Here is a 13,238-nt window from a genome sequence, read left to right as displayed (position 1 = left end):
AACGCTCCTGGTCGTAGACAAACGAAGATTGGATCTTCGAGCGCACCTCAGCTCTCTAGATATCAGCGCAGTCAGTTCTGCGGACTAGCCAAGTGGTCGAGCCCAGTCTAGCTAATACGCTATCCAATATAGTGGCTGCTTGCATGTCGAGTAGCTCGTCGTGGTGTGTGTTTCTTTTTCATGAATTAGCTTACTGACTCACTTGTTTACATCTCCTGAGCCGATCCTAAACTTTGCAGCACGTCTGAGCGCAAGCGACAGACGACTTAGGCAAGAATATACCAGGAAGGCTGGGATCAGGCAGGAAGCGGCAGCATAGCAAGACCGAGAGCGTTCCATCGACGATGATAGGTAAAAGAGGAGAGGGTTCGTAACCCTTTCTGCTCTTCTATAAATACCAAGTGTTCTCGCAAATCGTCGATGGCTTGTACTTTGCAAGACTCACCAGCCCAATTTAAACCACGAAGAACGCATCAACATGGTTGGCGGTGACGGAGGTCAGCCCTTTAGAGACGCCGAGCGTCAGTCAAACTTGCGACAGATTAACATACGATGTGCCCGCCGCGTCGACAGTCTGCAGTGCATCTACGCAGACGGTAGCAGCTCGGAAAAACATGGGGGAGATGGCGGCAGAGATGAAATCTTCGCCCTCGATTCAGGTCAGTTCGATGCGATACTCTCACGATGAAATGTGCATTTTGCTAACGTGCTCAATGCCTGTAGACGAGGCAATCATTGTAATAGTTTTCTCCATCATACCAATGATCAGACAGCAAGACTAACTATCTATCTCTAGACGGTCTGGATATGGTCCGGTAGTGAGATCGACGCCATCCAGTTTCAGACCACGAAGGGGCGACTGTCTCCCAAGTACGGCGGCAGCGGCGGCGACCCGACCATCTTTCGCGGCCATGACGGCACGCGGGAACGAGCTCTGATGGCCTTTGAAGGCCGCTCGGGGGATATCCTCAATTCGTTGGATGTAAGTCCAAGTCCCGGTGATATCCCAACGTGACAAATGTGTATCTGATAGCAGCCCCACAGCCGATATGGTCGAATGCGCGCGAGCTGGACAGTGAACATGTTGCAGTGGGAGATGCCCAGGGTGGCGACGGAGGCGATCCATTCGACATGCTCACCACCGTCAGCAATGCATTCCCCTTCGTCCTGAAGGCCATCCACATCCGAGCGGCTAGAACCGTAGACGCGATCGAGGTGACTATTTCCCATCCCTGAACTAGTTTCTCACTGGCCACCAATCAGCCTTAGATAATCTGATGCTGATGATGTTGATTCTGGAGTGTGTCTTCGCCGACATCGACGGTCGCGAAGTCCGAACGGGCCGTCAGGGAGGAGACGGAGGCGACGCCTACGTCTTCACGCTAGAAAACAACGAGCGCATCATACGTGTCGAGGGTCGGGCTGAACAACTCATCGATAGATTGCAGTTCTTCACGAACAAGGGCCGTACGTGTTCACCTGATGCCATTCATGTCGAGGTTTACTGACTCCATGTCTTATAGGTGCCAGCCAGACATACGGTGGCGACGGAGGTCACGCATTCGTTTGGAACCCACCATTTTCCGGACACGACTCGGCCGCCGATGCCAATATGTCCCTTATGTGTTTCCAAGGCCGATCCGCTCGCCGTGTAGACCGCCTAGCTCCGGTATGGTCCCCCGATCCGCCAGTCAACTTCGCCCTGAGCATCGACTGGTTCGAGGACATCAGCTCGGCCATCACCAGCAGCCCAGAGACGGCCTGGACTAGCGATCAGAGCGTCGTCAACACGACGATGGACAATATGTCGGCCAAGGTAGTGTGGGCCATGCAGGCGTCCAAGTCCTCGACCATCACGCTGTCCGACTCGAGCCGCAACAAGGTCGGCGGCAAGGTGGCCTTCGAGGTCACCGCGAAGGGCAAGCGTGGCATCCCGTACGTCGCCGAGGGCGAGGTCTCGGTCAAGGCCGGCGTCGAGGCCAGCGGCGAGAAGGAATGGGGCAACACGGCGACAGATGGCAAGACTGTGTCGCGCACATACACTGAGACCATCGAGCAGACCGTTACCGTCCGGCCCAGCATGCAGCTACAGGGCCGGGCCGTGGCGTATAAGGTGGCTGTCCATGACCTCAAATGGAGGGGCAACATCACCGTCACTTATGCCGGGGGTGGGAAGAGGACCTTTGCTGTCGATGGCACCTTTGACAGTGCCAGCGCGACTAAGTGCCATACCACCTACGAGACCAAGCCTCTGTAGTCGCGCACTCAAACTTCATCTTGGAATAGATGCCTCGACAGAGCATCTGTCAGATGTGCGGCATCCAGATGGTTCTTTGCCACATGAAGGATATAGAAGAATGATTTGTAATAGCTCTCGGAACTCACCTGTGTATATATGTCACAGTAATCTCTGTATCATAGAAAAGAAGAACAGAGACAGAATTCAACACGCAATTTCAACAAACGGCTGAGACTTTATCCCTGAGATCGAGTATACCACTGCAGCCCAGGGCGCGAAGATGAGGCAGGCCAGTCGTGAGATCCTCATCTCCATGGCCATCATCGCTTTCTATCTCGAGGCAACCAGGAACAAGGCTTACCCAATAGGAACGTGAATAGTCTAGATCCGCCTTGAGTGAAGCATTGTTGCTGGTAGTCTGACTGATTTTATATTTCCTTGTATCAAGTTGTAGAAGTGATGGAGAGCTAGCTGTAGTACCACTGTGGACTCCGTACAGAAGGCTACTTATAGTGGGTAGGCACCTATGGGGTCAGGTGACAATTGTGACCGTAAAGCCCAGTTTTTCCCTCACTTTTGGAGCCCAGAACTTCCACTTTGGTTGCTAGTTAGCCTTCCATACAACCTACAGCTTCTTCAACAGATGACACCCAAGCTACCTAGGTAGACTAGGAATAACCGTGCTGATAAGTTGGGTATACACCTGTGCATTCGGATCCCAGCAGGCATCTGCAACGACGGTGACAACGAATTCAATATCCGTCCCATGTAACATGTGTTGGTCAGGGTGGACAATACCTTACTTAGGCACATGTATACGCGATGTGCATATTTGATTGTAGCGACAAGAGGTGCGCATATAACTAATTCCAGCTATACCTAACTACGTATGACGAGACTAAATCAATGCCGCCGGCTTGGGTTTCATAACGGCAGGGAGGGTTGTTATACTGTAAGTAGGTAGTACTGCTGCAACTCAACGACCAACATGCATAAGTCAGCTTCAATTGCTCGGCGTGTTGACGGCGACGGCGCGAAACACCGACTATCCTACAATTTTCTCGTTTTGAGCGCGAGGGAGTCTGGTGGGCGCGATCATGACAATTATTTTGACGAGTGCTAGCTACTATCTCACTCCGCAGAATGTTCATCTGAAGTAGTTGAAATGAACGATGCTACTGTGAAGTAAATCAATAAGTATTAGCAACTTAATCGTCAAGTTCAGGTAACTTCCATCCACCTGGACACAGCTTTTGGAACACCCCATCCGGATCGTAATGATTTGCAGCTTCCCTCATCTTCTTGACATTCTCCGGTCCATAACTCGTGAGAACATCTTGGGACTTATCCGCGTAGTTCATGTACAACCAACGGAAGAGCCCGCCCTCTATCGATTGCGCGAACTCTTTCAAACTCTCCACGTACCCCTTCGCCTGAGCATAGGCAAAGGCATGTTGCTCTTCCGTCTTCATGATTACAATCACCTGGAACAGAATTCCGTCGCTCTTGTTGTCTTCGACACCCATGATGTTGCCCCCAGCTCTGAGCGACTGCTGGGCTATGATCATGGGAAGAGGCTGGAAGGTACACTGTGACATGAAGTCGCCGTCTGGCATGAAGGACTTTAGACTAGCTACAAGCTCGTCATGAAGCTCAGAGGCCTTGAGCATGATGCGCGGGTCACTCTTGAAAGTTAGGGTGAACCAACTCGTACTATGGAAAGCGATTAGTATGGCCGTCTAATTGTCAGATGCCCTAGCGAATAGTCCACTTACTAATGGTCCTTAGGCAATGTAGCCTCGAAAGAGAGGTCATATAGTGAGGTCGTCTTGATCATTTCTGTGATCCTGGGGAGCTCTTTCCATTCATCGAAAATGGGGTCATCCGTCACCCCTGCTGTGTTAACCACTAACACGATCGCAGTTACGTCTTTGAGATCGGGTTGGTATCCAATGACAATGATGAGATTGTTTTCCGTGTTCTGCTTTATCTTCGTAACGAAGTCCATGGTCATTCGACAGATTTTGGGTATCGTATCTTTAGGGGTCACTAGGATTCCAGCCCAGACTTGATCGAGGGGCACAGTCGTAAGAGTGAATCGGGTGACGATGCCGAAGTTGTTCCCTCCACCTTTGAGCACCTGTAGCAGATCGGCGTGATCGCTCCTATTGGCACTTACGATCTTACCGTCGGCCAGGACAACCTCGGCGGCGACGATGTTATCGCACGCCCAACCCCTCTGTGCCGTGAGCCAGGCATTCCCCCCACCGAGAAGGAAACCACCGACGCCGACACTGCCCGCACGCCCACCGACAACTGCGCGATTGTGCTTCTGGAGTTCTCCGTACACCTGGTTCCATAAACAGCCGGACCCGACTTGGACCGTCTCAGACTCTTTGTCAAATACGATCTGGTCGATGAGGCCGAGGTCGATGGTCACTCCGTCTTCGATGTTGCTGGCCCCTTCCGGCATGCTGTGCCCGCCGCTACGGACAGCGAAGAGCTGGCGAGCATTGACGAGCGTGACTAGGTCGCGCGAGAGCTCTTCAGCTGACGCCGGACGAAGGATCCTTGTGGGCCTCTTCTTGGCTGTATTTGACCAGTAAGATGCAACACGCTCTTCGTACGCAACCTCCGCGGGACACAGCACCTGTGAGAGTAGCCCCGCGTCATCGAGAGCAGGAGGAGGGGTTAAGGCCATGTTGGTGTGGCTGGTGGATGGCGAGACTACGAAAAGAGTTGGTTGCGACTCTATAAAGTCACGCCATCACAATGTATCGTGGTAGTACAATGAGCCCTACCACTCACAGGTTAAATGAGCGTACCAGAAGAAAGAGGCTGCCCAGAGACAAGACAATTGTCAGATTTGAGCCAACTACATGAAGTCTGGTCAGAATGTGTGTTACATATACGGCAGATACTAAGAAGGGGCAGGCAGGGTTAAATCTGCAGTCAGCCATTGTTGAGCCTGCAGTTGTTAGGCTATCTAACCACAAGTCATCTGCGGCATTTATCATTACCAAGTACCCAACCTTAGTAATCTTCATATACTTAGCGATTGGTCTACTAATGGCTAGCTACCTGCATCTACCGCTTGAAGTTATCACCAGCCCTAATTATACCCCACTCCCACGTCTAACTTCAACACCTTCACCTTCAACACTCCTGCCTTTCAGTACCTACCTAGGTAGTTATGCGGAAATAGTTTAGAGATAGCGCTTTGGCCACATTGTCACTTCTTTTGACTTTATTTCTCTTGCAATTATTGAGAAGAAAATGCGTACATTATAAGTCATAATTAGCGATTATATTGCGCGTCATACTAATTTTGATGGTATTTCTTTGGCCGCCATTTCCGCAACTAAAAGTCACAGATCGTTGTATGCAGAAACGAGCGAAATCACTCCGTTCTAATTGGCTATAAATCCTTGTCTCTAAATCTTGCATTTGGGGGCGGAAATGGCAGCCAAAGGGATACATCCTAAACATGGCTATCAATGTCAGACAGCTGCAACAGCCCGATGACTACAGGCTTAACCCTGCTCCTGAAAAGGGTCTATTCATCCCCTGAGCTCCTCCTTTTCTAACTACTTCAAGTGCCACACGCTCTACTTCAGTTGACGCGGGGGATCATCCATTCTTTGGGACTTGTTGAGGTACCGTAATATATTCTTTACTCCTTTCCTTATAGTCCGCTCCTAAGTATAATATAATTGGGTGCTACTGAACGATTAAAATCAATAAACTAGCTATTACGACAGCCGGCGTAGCTTTGCCACTCAAAGGCTGTATATATACGTACGAAGTACGGAAGCCCGGATACCGGTACTCCAGTTCAGAGTATTGCAGACCTTTCGGTACCGGGCTAGCCACTGCGACGATTACCGGTACCTATACTGAATCCACGTGTGGGTTGCATCTCGCTTGCTTTTGTCAAGGGTACCGACGGTTGGAGTTTGGAGTGCATGAAAACGGCATTCATTGAAGTAAGCAATGGTAGGAGGATCTATCCAACCGGAGGATAATACGTGACTTCGCCAAGCCTTTCCATCAACCGCTGGGACGCAACGCGATAAACATGCCTTGACCATCGTGATGAGAGAAAGATCAGAACGCTAAGTAAAGATGATTGGCTGATGTTATAAACAAGATGACGCCGATACTGATAAAAACGCCTGGACTCATGACACTAACCATCGCGTACATACGTCGGAGTGCCTTCCTTTTAGGTTGGTGTCACAGGTGGCAAAGATCACATGCACTCTAGGTTGTGCGATGTATCCAGTCGACCAATCCAGGAGCCATACTATCGGGAGGTAGTAGATTATATCTGCTAATCACCTTAGATATGCATGTATGACATACCTACCTATGCTGTCGGTGCAGGATGATCATGAGGTATTTTGTTGAGTCAAGAATGTGCGAGTAGGTTCACGCTGATTTCTTCTTAATACATGACGTGTTACAGCCTTACTCTCCTTAGTCTGTCCTACTTTAAACATATTTTCGTTATCAATACAGCATGTACGGGGAGAAAATGGGATATTTAGGCCGTAAGTGGATTGGTGAGCTGGATTGTCTTCCGCGTACATGACTATCAGCTACATAGATCGACTCCTAAGCTATACCATTCCTCGTGATTAACCAATACATCTAATAGGCTTGGCCGCCCCTCTGATTATTTGCATGGATTGCAGCAGGAGGGTGTGAACAGCACATATATGCCGATTCATTGATCGATTCATTGATTGACGTAGCATTCAGCCAGTTCGATGAGCATCTCAAGATCGCAGAGAATTACTCATGTACGCCATCGCTGTTCCCGCCGTTGGTCGTATCATGAAGGCCCATGTTTATCACAGGAGCTGTGTCCGCCGCAGTAAACCCTACAGCCACCTTATAAGGGCTGCTTGTGGCGTTCTCCATGATCCTTGGAGCTTGGTGCCCTAGCAATTTTAGATCCGACAACAAAAATCACCAAATCCGTTGACTCAATATGTCTTTGATACCTTTTCTCGATGCTAGTGGAAAGCTAGGTTGGACGCAGGCGGCATTGAGTGCAGCGGGCCTTACTTTTACATGGTACATCGTTAGCTCTGTTGTGGCCTGGTATAAGCTGCGGCATATTCCAGGGCCGTTTTTGGCATCCTTCAACAATATTTGGGGGTTCTGGGCTATCTGCACGGGTCAAAGTAACCAGATTATCGCAGATGCGCAGAAGAAGTATGGACGTGTAATGGTATGTGCTGCAAACTACTTGTCTCTCGTCCCTCGACCTCCTTACGTCAAGGCGGAATGGCTGGTTCTATCAATATTATTCAAACACTCCCTACTGACATTGTATATTTTTGGCCTTAGCGGGTCGCTCCAGACGCTATCTCGACTTTTGATCCAGAAACTTTGTTTCGAATAATCTCGCCTAGGTCTAACTACCTGAGGAGTCAGTGGTATACAAACGCGCGGTTCGACCACCGAGGCGACAGCGTGTTCACCATGACAAACACTCCCAGTCACAACAAGCGGAAGGCAAAACTGGCACCAGCGTTTTCCGGGAAGAACGTACCATTTCTAGAGACTAAGCTCGATAAATGGCTGACAGCTCTTATAAAGACTATTCGTGACAGAATAGCCAAGGGAGAAGAGACCATAGAAATCGGTCTACTAATAGAACACTTTCAGCTGGATCTAATCTCAGAGCTATCGATGGGACAGCCATGGGGCAATTTACAAGCAAATGAAGATCATTTCGGGTATCTGGAGATGAGAAAAACCGTTATACCTTCGATCCAGTCGTGGTTACACATACCGCTGGCCCGAAAAATCTTCATGTCGTCAGTATTTCTGAAGCTTTTCGCCCCCAGGACTACAGATACTAAAGGGCTAGGCCTTTTCTTAGGGTATGAATATGCCCTCCTTATCGTTCTATGAATTAGTAATATTAATACTGACTTCTCTTCAGGGTGCTCGAAGATGCAGTGAAGCGGCGCTTTAGCGTAACACCAGAGAAAGCTCCGAGGGAACAAGACATCCTAGTACGTTGGAGACTTCACACCCTTTTTCCGCCACCAAATGTCAATCTAAACGTGAGGTTGATAGCTGATAATTATTCACTCAGGATATATGGATTGAACACGGCCACTCCGCCCGCGAATGTCAACTAGATTTAGCAATCTTGGTTCCAGCTGGTTCTGATACTACTATCATGATGATACGTGGCACTTTATTACTCTTGATGTCCACGCCAGCGGTCTACTGGAAGCTCAAACAGGAAATCAGGGACGCAATTTCAGACGGTCGTATCTCTAGTCCCGTCACTAACGAGGAAGCCAAGAGTCTCGAGTACACGCAAGCCGTGGTACGAGAGGGCTTCCGAATCATGATGCCTGTAAACTATGGATTTCCGAAACAAGTACCTGATTCTGGAGATACCATCTGCGGTATACCAATACCTGGCGGAACCGATGTATACGTGAATTACGAGTCCTTGATGCGCTGCGAGGAGGTCTTTGGTAAAGATGCGGATATCTTCCGCCCAGAACGTTTCCTTGGCAGTGGGCCAGATGTTGCATACAAGGTGAAGGTTCTCGACCTCGCCTTTGGCGGCGGCTATTTCACGTGCCTGGGAAAGACTTTGGCGGTTATAGAGATGAACAAGGTATTTGTTGAGGTAAGGGCACTTTTTGATACAAAGTATTATTATGCTTTGCAAGTGGTACAGCTTGCTGATACAGATTTCCAAACTTGCAGTTATTTAGGAACTTTAACTTCCAAACCGCCAACCCAGAAAAGCCATGGAGACGAGAAGTATATACAACCTGGTTGGTTCATGATTTCTGGACGAGGGTAACGGAAGACACGACAATGGGGTGATGTATTAGGGCAACCACGGTCCCGGGAGGTGTTTTTTTTACCATTCCTATATTTATCATTCGTCAAATTATTCTTACTCAGTTATCTACGGCCCTGTTAAATATCATTCAATATTATTTGTCAGTAGTCTCAAGGCAACCCTCCTCTCCCTGAATTCACAGAGAATGATGTCGGTGGTGTACGACAAGGTCGTTATATGGTAGATTGAACATATGGGAAATGGCTCAATATTATTTTCTTGAATAGCTTTCCATTGGCTAGGGAACACATTAGCAATATCTGGATTATGAACTGAATCCGCCTCGCCTCATAGCTGTAACTCTAAGACATTGTGACCATGCACTCAAACAAGAACGGTGCCCGGTGTTTCTACAAAGAAAATTAACGATTCACTTCGTAGGTGGCCCCGAGTGCGCATGCATTTATCACTTCCGACCCTCATTGTTTTTCCTCTCACACCGAGCTCTAAAACACATATGAACCAGATAATCTCTCAAGGCTCCTACACCTCTGGCACCGAACCCCTTTATCGATTTCGGTTTGAATCTGTTCGTGTGTAACATCAATGCCCCTCGTTACACTCAAGGTTTCTTGTAGTTCCTCCAAAGGTATGTGTCCAAGACGCTGATGCCAACGCCAGACCCGCTCACTCGCGTATGTCTCCGCCTCCTGCTGCGTAGGTGGGTTGCGATAGTCCCAAACAGGGGCTTGGAATGCATCAAGAGCAGCATTCGCCAACCGATCTGCATCTGCATTTTGCTCACGCATAACGTGCCAGAAGAGGACCCTGATCCTCTTCTCGCGACCCAGACGGTTGATCACATGCAAGAGCTCCTTGAACAAGTCTTGATTCTGGACGGGTTGTGATCGCGCATTAGTGAAGCCGTTATCGAGCCACTTGAAGATCCACTCCGTTATCCCATTGACAAGATAAGCTGAGTCCGATTTGACAATGACTCTATCCAGAGTTCGACCGGAAGTGATATGGTGTTTCCACTCATGAGCGACAAGGTTGCCAATGGTTTTCAGAGCTCGCAAGGCAGCGCATAGCTCAGCGCGCTGCGAGCTAGCGTCGCGATGGGGTAGTCGGTCGGATTTGTTCCAGCTGCTGTCGTCTCCGAAGAAGACGCCCAGTGCTGCTCGAGCATCAGGTTGACCGTTATTGCGACATGCGCCGTCTACAGCGACTATTAAGGAATTGAACTCGTCGTCGCGGAGACGAGTGAGTGTCATCGGAACTTCAATAGTTTCGCCAGAGCGAAGAGCTCTTCCGAGATACTTCTCCGGGTAGAAACTAGAAGCCATAGTTCGTTTTGTCTGACCGGTTGATAGAGAAAGAGGGTGAAGCCGTCTCAGGGATTCTAGAAGTACGATACCTCGCTCAAGAGCGCCATGAAGCTTATAACACTAGGCCAGTAGTATCAAATTAAGGCAAATGGTCAATCGTATTGATTGTTAGAGAGAAGATTTCTCCCCAACGAAACGGCTTGGGAAGAGTAGACGTTAGCAAACGGTTGAACAAACGCCACAACCAAGCCAGGGCGTAATTGTGCAGATCCGCTAGAGAAACGACAGTCATTGATTTGTCGCTGCTCAGCCAATCATTGCTATTTGTTTTCTAAGGTGAGACATTATTAGATATTTAGACAGCCTATATGCACATTTTTTCTCAACACATAAACGGATTGTGCGGAATTCTGTGTTCAAATGCAGTACAAATATTTGTGACGTGTTTTTCTAGCTCGGTATTTGCTATCTAAAATATTATGTTATATTCGCAATCTCAAGAATCTTCGGAGACCATTGTTCTTGAAGGTTGAAGGCATCTCAGAATGTCTCCATGTAATCGACTAGTTTTCAGTGCCGTGATTTGGTTCATAACGCCTTCTGGGTCCACGACTTAATAGCTTCCTCAATTTTAGGGGCATACAGCCAAGACATTTGATTCGGGTTTGTCGCTGATTCGTCGAACCACAGGTCTTCTTTCGGCAATAGAGCCTGTTTCTCCGGGGGCAGGCGCTTGTTGTTGAGCTGTCGTGTTAAGACAAGGAGATCGTCAATACGATCTTGGCGCATCCTTTGCCAGTACTTTAATGCTTCTCCCCATTCTAAACCTACGTTTTCTCTTACTGCCGCCAATATCAAGGCTAAACTCGTGACATCTTCAAAGGCTTGTGACGCACCTTGGCCTGTAGTTGGAGGAATCGCGTGAGCGGCATCACCAAGAATAACCACACGCTGATATTTCGGGGAGGTCCAATTAGGCAGTCTGGGGATCGCGTAGAATGGCCATACGTTCATGGTGTCACGGTCGATAACCTCCATGCTAGACTTGGCAATGTCAGGCCAGACCTCAAGATTGGTTGTCACTCGCGCAACTAGAGCCTCCTTGTCAGCCATAAAAGTGTCCCAGCCCTCCCTATTTTTATCTTCGATAGCGATTTGAGTCCCAGCTAGCATCGCCGAGCCATCAGGCTTCTGGGGCGCAAGAACAAACGCGCCGTTTGCTGTCAATACGGTGACAGGGAACTTGTAATCCTTGTCCTCGGGGATTCGTAGCTGCTCTGTCGGAGTCTCCCATGTTAAGGCGGCAAGGCCTACAAATTTCTTCTCAACACCAGGAATCACATAGTCTCTCAGCTTGCTGTGGATGCCATCTGATCCGATGAGCAAGGAAGCCGTTTCAGTACTCCCGTCGGTGAAACTGAATGTGACACGGGTATCCGACTCATCGACCACTTTGGCGAATTTCTTGCCAAAGTGAATTGGGATGCTTCGCTCGACGCAGGCAGTATAGAGAACATCGAGGAGGTCCTGACGATATATGCGCAACGCCTTGTAGCCAAAGGCAGACTCATTGCCAAACGGGTAGCGCTCAGTGGTCTGTTCGTCCGCATTCTTATAATATACATGTTCAAAAAGGTAGCCTTTTTTCTTGATCTCGGAGTAGACACCTAATTGATCTAGGATCTTCAATGCATTGGGTGCTAGCATCAATGCGCCGCTCGATTTCGGTGGCGCGGCGTTGGTGTTGCGCATTTCAAATACGGAACACTTGATTGAGAGCCCATGGAGAGATAAAGCGGCTGCAAGTCCCTGTGAAATCTTCAGTGAGTATGTATATACATGTATATATAAGGCTTGAGATGTACGTACAGCAAGACCGGCCCCGATGATAGCAACATTGTCGGAGTAAGACAGCATAGTGCCGATGCTCAACCGTTTCTTCTGCACTGAGATCGTTTTAAATGAATAAGTATCTGGTTATATATACCGTATTTTGAGAAAGTTGATGAAAGCAATCGTCTTAAGCGTAAGTTTGCGAGGATATAGAGAACCAGAGCTAGATTGTGTGATGAGATGTCGGATCTGGACTCAACTGTCATGAGCGGGCTGTCGAGCACTTATATAGTCCTCTGAAGAAGGATGAAAGGAGCGCAAGCCCGTTCGGCGCAGCATAATAAATTGCTCACTATGATCAAAGTAGTTTTGATTTCTGCTGTGTGTTTGGCTCTATCCTGACACTCAACCCATACAGCAGTACCGTACTCTGTATGATTCCGATGCGATACACTCGGCCGATACTAAGTCTAACTACTCTCGTCTCGGCCGAGTCGTTTCGATGGATAACAAATCGCGTCGGACATTATGTCGAAGGCGTTTCTCCAAATCCTTCTGACGACCTAGGTTAGATGGGTTACCAGCGCCTTGGATACCAGCTTACGCCATCTCGGCTTATACTCTCATGCAGGGGTATCGAGCGTGAAGCTGACATTTTATGCAAGTACCTCGATTTCATCCTAGCGGGGTGAGACGTTAGCGCGCGAGACGAGAAAAAAAAAAGGATATGGAACGCTTCACTGAACAATGGTAATGGTTCGAGCGGGTTGACACAGCATCGCGCAACCTTGTTGCGTTCTATATAGATATCATTGCAGTTGGGCGGACTTATTGATGGATATTCGCAATTGCGATAATCAACATCTCCCGCAAACGGTTAGCTGTGTTATGAAACTATCTAATGTTAGTGTTATAGTGAGTACAAGCGACCGGATTCCCGATCTGACAGCGTTCTATCTTTAGGCAGCGTCGTGATATAATGGTGCGCTTGTATTGTATGACAGTTAGA

General features: G+C 48.6%; 5 protein-coding genes across 5 annotated transcripts; 2 read left to right on the top strand and 3 right to left on the bottom strand.

Moving 5' to 3' along the window:
- Positions 1-478: 478 nt before the first annotated feature.
- F5B22DRAFT_644023 (Jacalin-like lectin domain-containing protein) lies at positions 479-2,257 on the top strand (the record flags this gene model as incomplete). The annotated part of the gene is made up of 6 exons (XM_047978364.1): positions 479-659; positions 724-737; positions 797-982; positions 1,045-1,215; positions 1,302-1,467; positions 1,524-2,257. 6 exons carry the CDS (start codon positions 479-481, stop codon positions 2,255-2,257), a joined length of 1,452 nt encoding a protein of 483 aa, XP_047833314.1.
- Positions 2,258-3,249: 992 nt separating this feature from the next.
- Positions 3,250-5,037, bottom strand: F5B22DRAFT_568447 (FAD-binding domain-containing protein). The gene is made up of 2 exons (XM_047973134.1): positions 4,015-5,037; positions 3,250-3,952 (listed from the first exon to the last, which is right to left on the bottom strand). The coding sequence occupies exons 1-2, from the start codon at positions 4,938-4,940 to the stop codon at positions 3,448-3,450; spliced, it is 1,431 nt and encodes a 476-aa protein (XP_047833313.1). The 5' UTR covers positions 4,941-5,037; the 3' UTR covers positions 3,250-3,447.
- Positions 5,038-6,783: 1,746 nt separating this feature from the next.
- Positions 6,784-9,161, top strand: F5B22DRAFT_568572 (cytochrome P450). Its single transcript, XM_047973135.1, has 5 exons — positions 6,784-7,478; positions 7,598-8,136; positions 8,199-8,271; positions 8,355-8,906; positions 8,987-9,161. Exons 1-5 carry the CDS (start codon positions 7,236-7,238, stop codon positions 9,107-9,109), a joined length of 1,530 nt encoding a protein of 509 aa, XP_047833312.1. The 5' UTR covers positions 6,784-7,235; the 3' UTR covers positions 9,110-9,161.
- Positions 9,162-9,390: 229 nt separating this feature from the next.
- F5B22DRAFT_596405 (ribonuclease H-like domain-containing protein) lies at positions 9,391-10,588 on the bottom strand. Its single transcript, XM_047974229.1, has one exon. It carries the CDS (start codon positions 10,412-10,414, stop codon positions 9,575-9,577), a length of 840 nt encoding a protein of 279 aa, XP_047833311.1. The 5' UTR covers positions 10,415-10,588; the 3' UTR covers positions 9,391-9,574.
- Positions 10,589-10,820: 232 nt separating this feature from the next.
- Positions 10,821-12,438, bottom strand: F5B22DRAFT_568430 (FAD dependent oxidoreductase). Its single transcript, XM_047973133.1, has 2 exons — positions 12,266-12,438; positions 10,821-12,205 (listed from the first exon to the last, which is right to left on the bottom strand). Exons 1-2 carry the CDS (start codon positions 12,311-12,313, stop codon positions 10,985-10,987), a joined length of 1,269 nt encoding a protein of 422 aa, XP_047833310.1. The 5' UTR covers positions 12,314-12,438; the 3' UTR covers positions 10,821-10,984.
- Positions 12,439-13,238: the final 800 nt, after the last annotated feature.

Source organism: Xylaria bambusicola (assembly GCF_022495145.1).
Source record: "Xylaria bambusicola strain CBS 139988 unplaced genomic scaffold F5B22scaffold_9, whole genome shotgun sequence".
Lineage (NCBI taxonomy): Eukaryota > Fungi > Ascomycota > Sordariomycetes > Xylariales > Xylariaceae > Xylaria > Xylaria bambusicola.
Note: the sequence above shows the minus strand (reverse complement) of the source record. Positions and strands in the feature narration are given on the sequence as shown.

Coding starts and splice junctions, on each gene's coding strand:
- F5B22DRAFT_568447 (XM_047973134.1), bottom strand. CDS start 4,940: ATGGCCTTAACCCCTCCTCCTGCTCTCGATGACGCGGGGCTACTCTCA. Junction 3,953..4,014: donor ACATTGCCTAAGGACCATTA/GTAAGTGGACTA, acceptor CGCTTTCCATAG/TACGAGTTGGTTCACCCTAA.
- F5B22DRAFT_568572 (XM_047973135.1), top strand. CDS start 7,236: ATGTCTTTGATACCTTTTCTCGATGCTAGTGGAAAGCTAGGTTGGACG. Junction 8,137..8,198: donor GGGCTAGGCCTTTTCTTAGG/GTATGAATATGC, acceptor ACTTCTCTTCAG/GGTGCTCGAAGATGCAGTGA. Junction 8,907..8,986: donor TGAACAAGGTATTTGTTGAG/GTAAGGGCACTT, acceptor CCAAACTTGCAG/TTATTTAGGAACTTTAACTT.
- F5B22DRAFT_596405 (XM_047974229.1), bottom strand. CDS start 10,414: ATGGCTTCTAGTTTCTACCCGGAGAAGTATCTCGGAAGAGCTCTTCGC.
- F5B22DRAFT_568430 (XM_047973133.1), bottom strand. CDS start 12,313: ATGCTGTCTTACTCCGACAATGTTGCTATCATCGGGGCCGGTCTTGCT. Junction 12,206..12,265: donor TCATCGGGGCCGGTCTTGCT/GTACGTACATCT, acceptor AAGATTTCACAG/GGACTTGCAGCCGCTTTATC.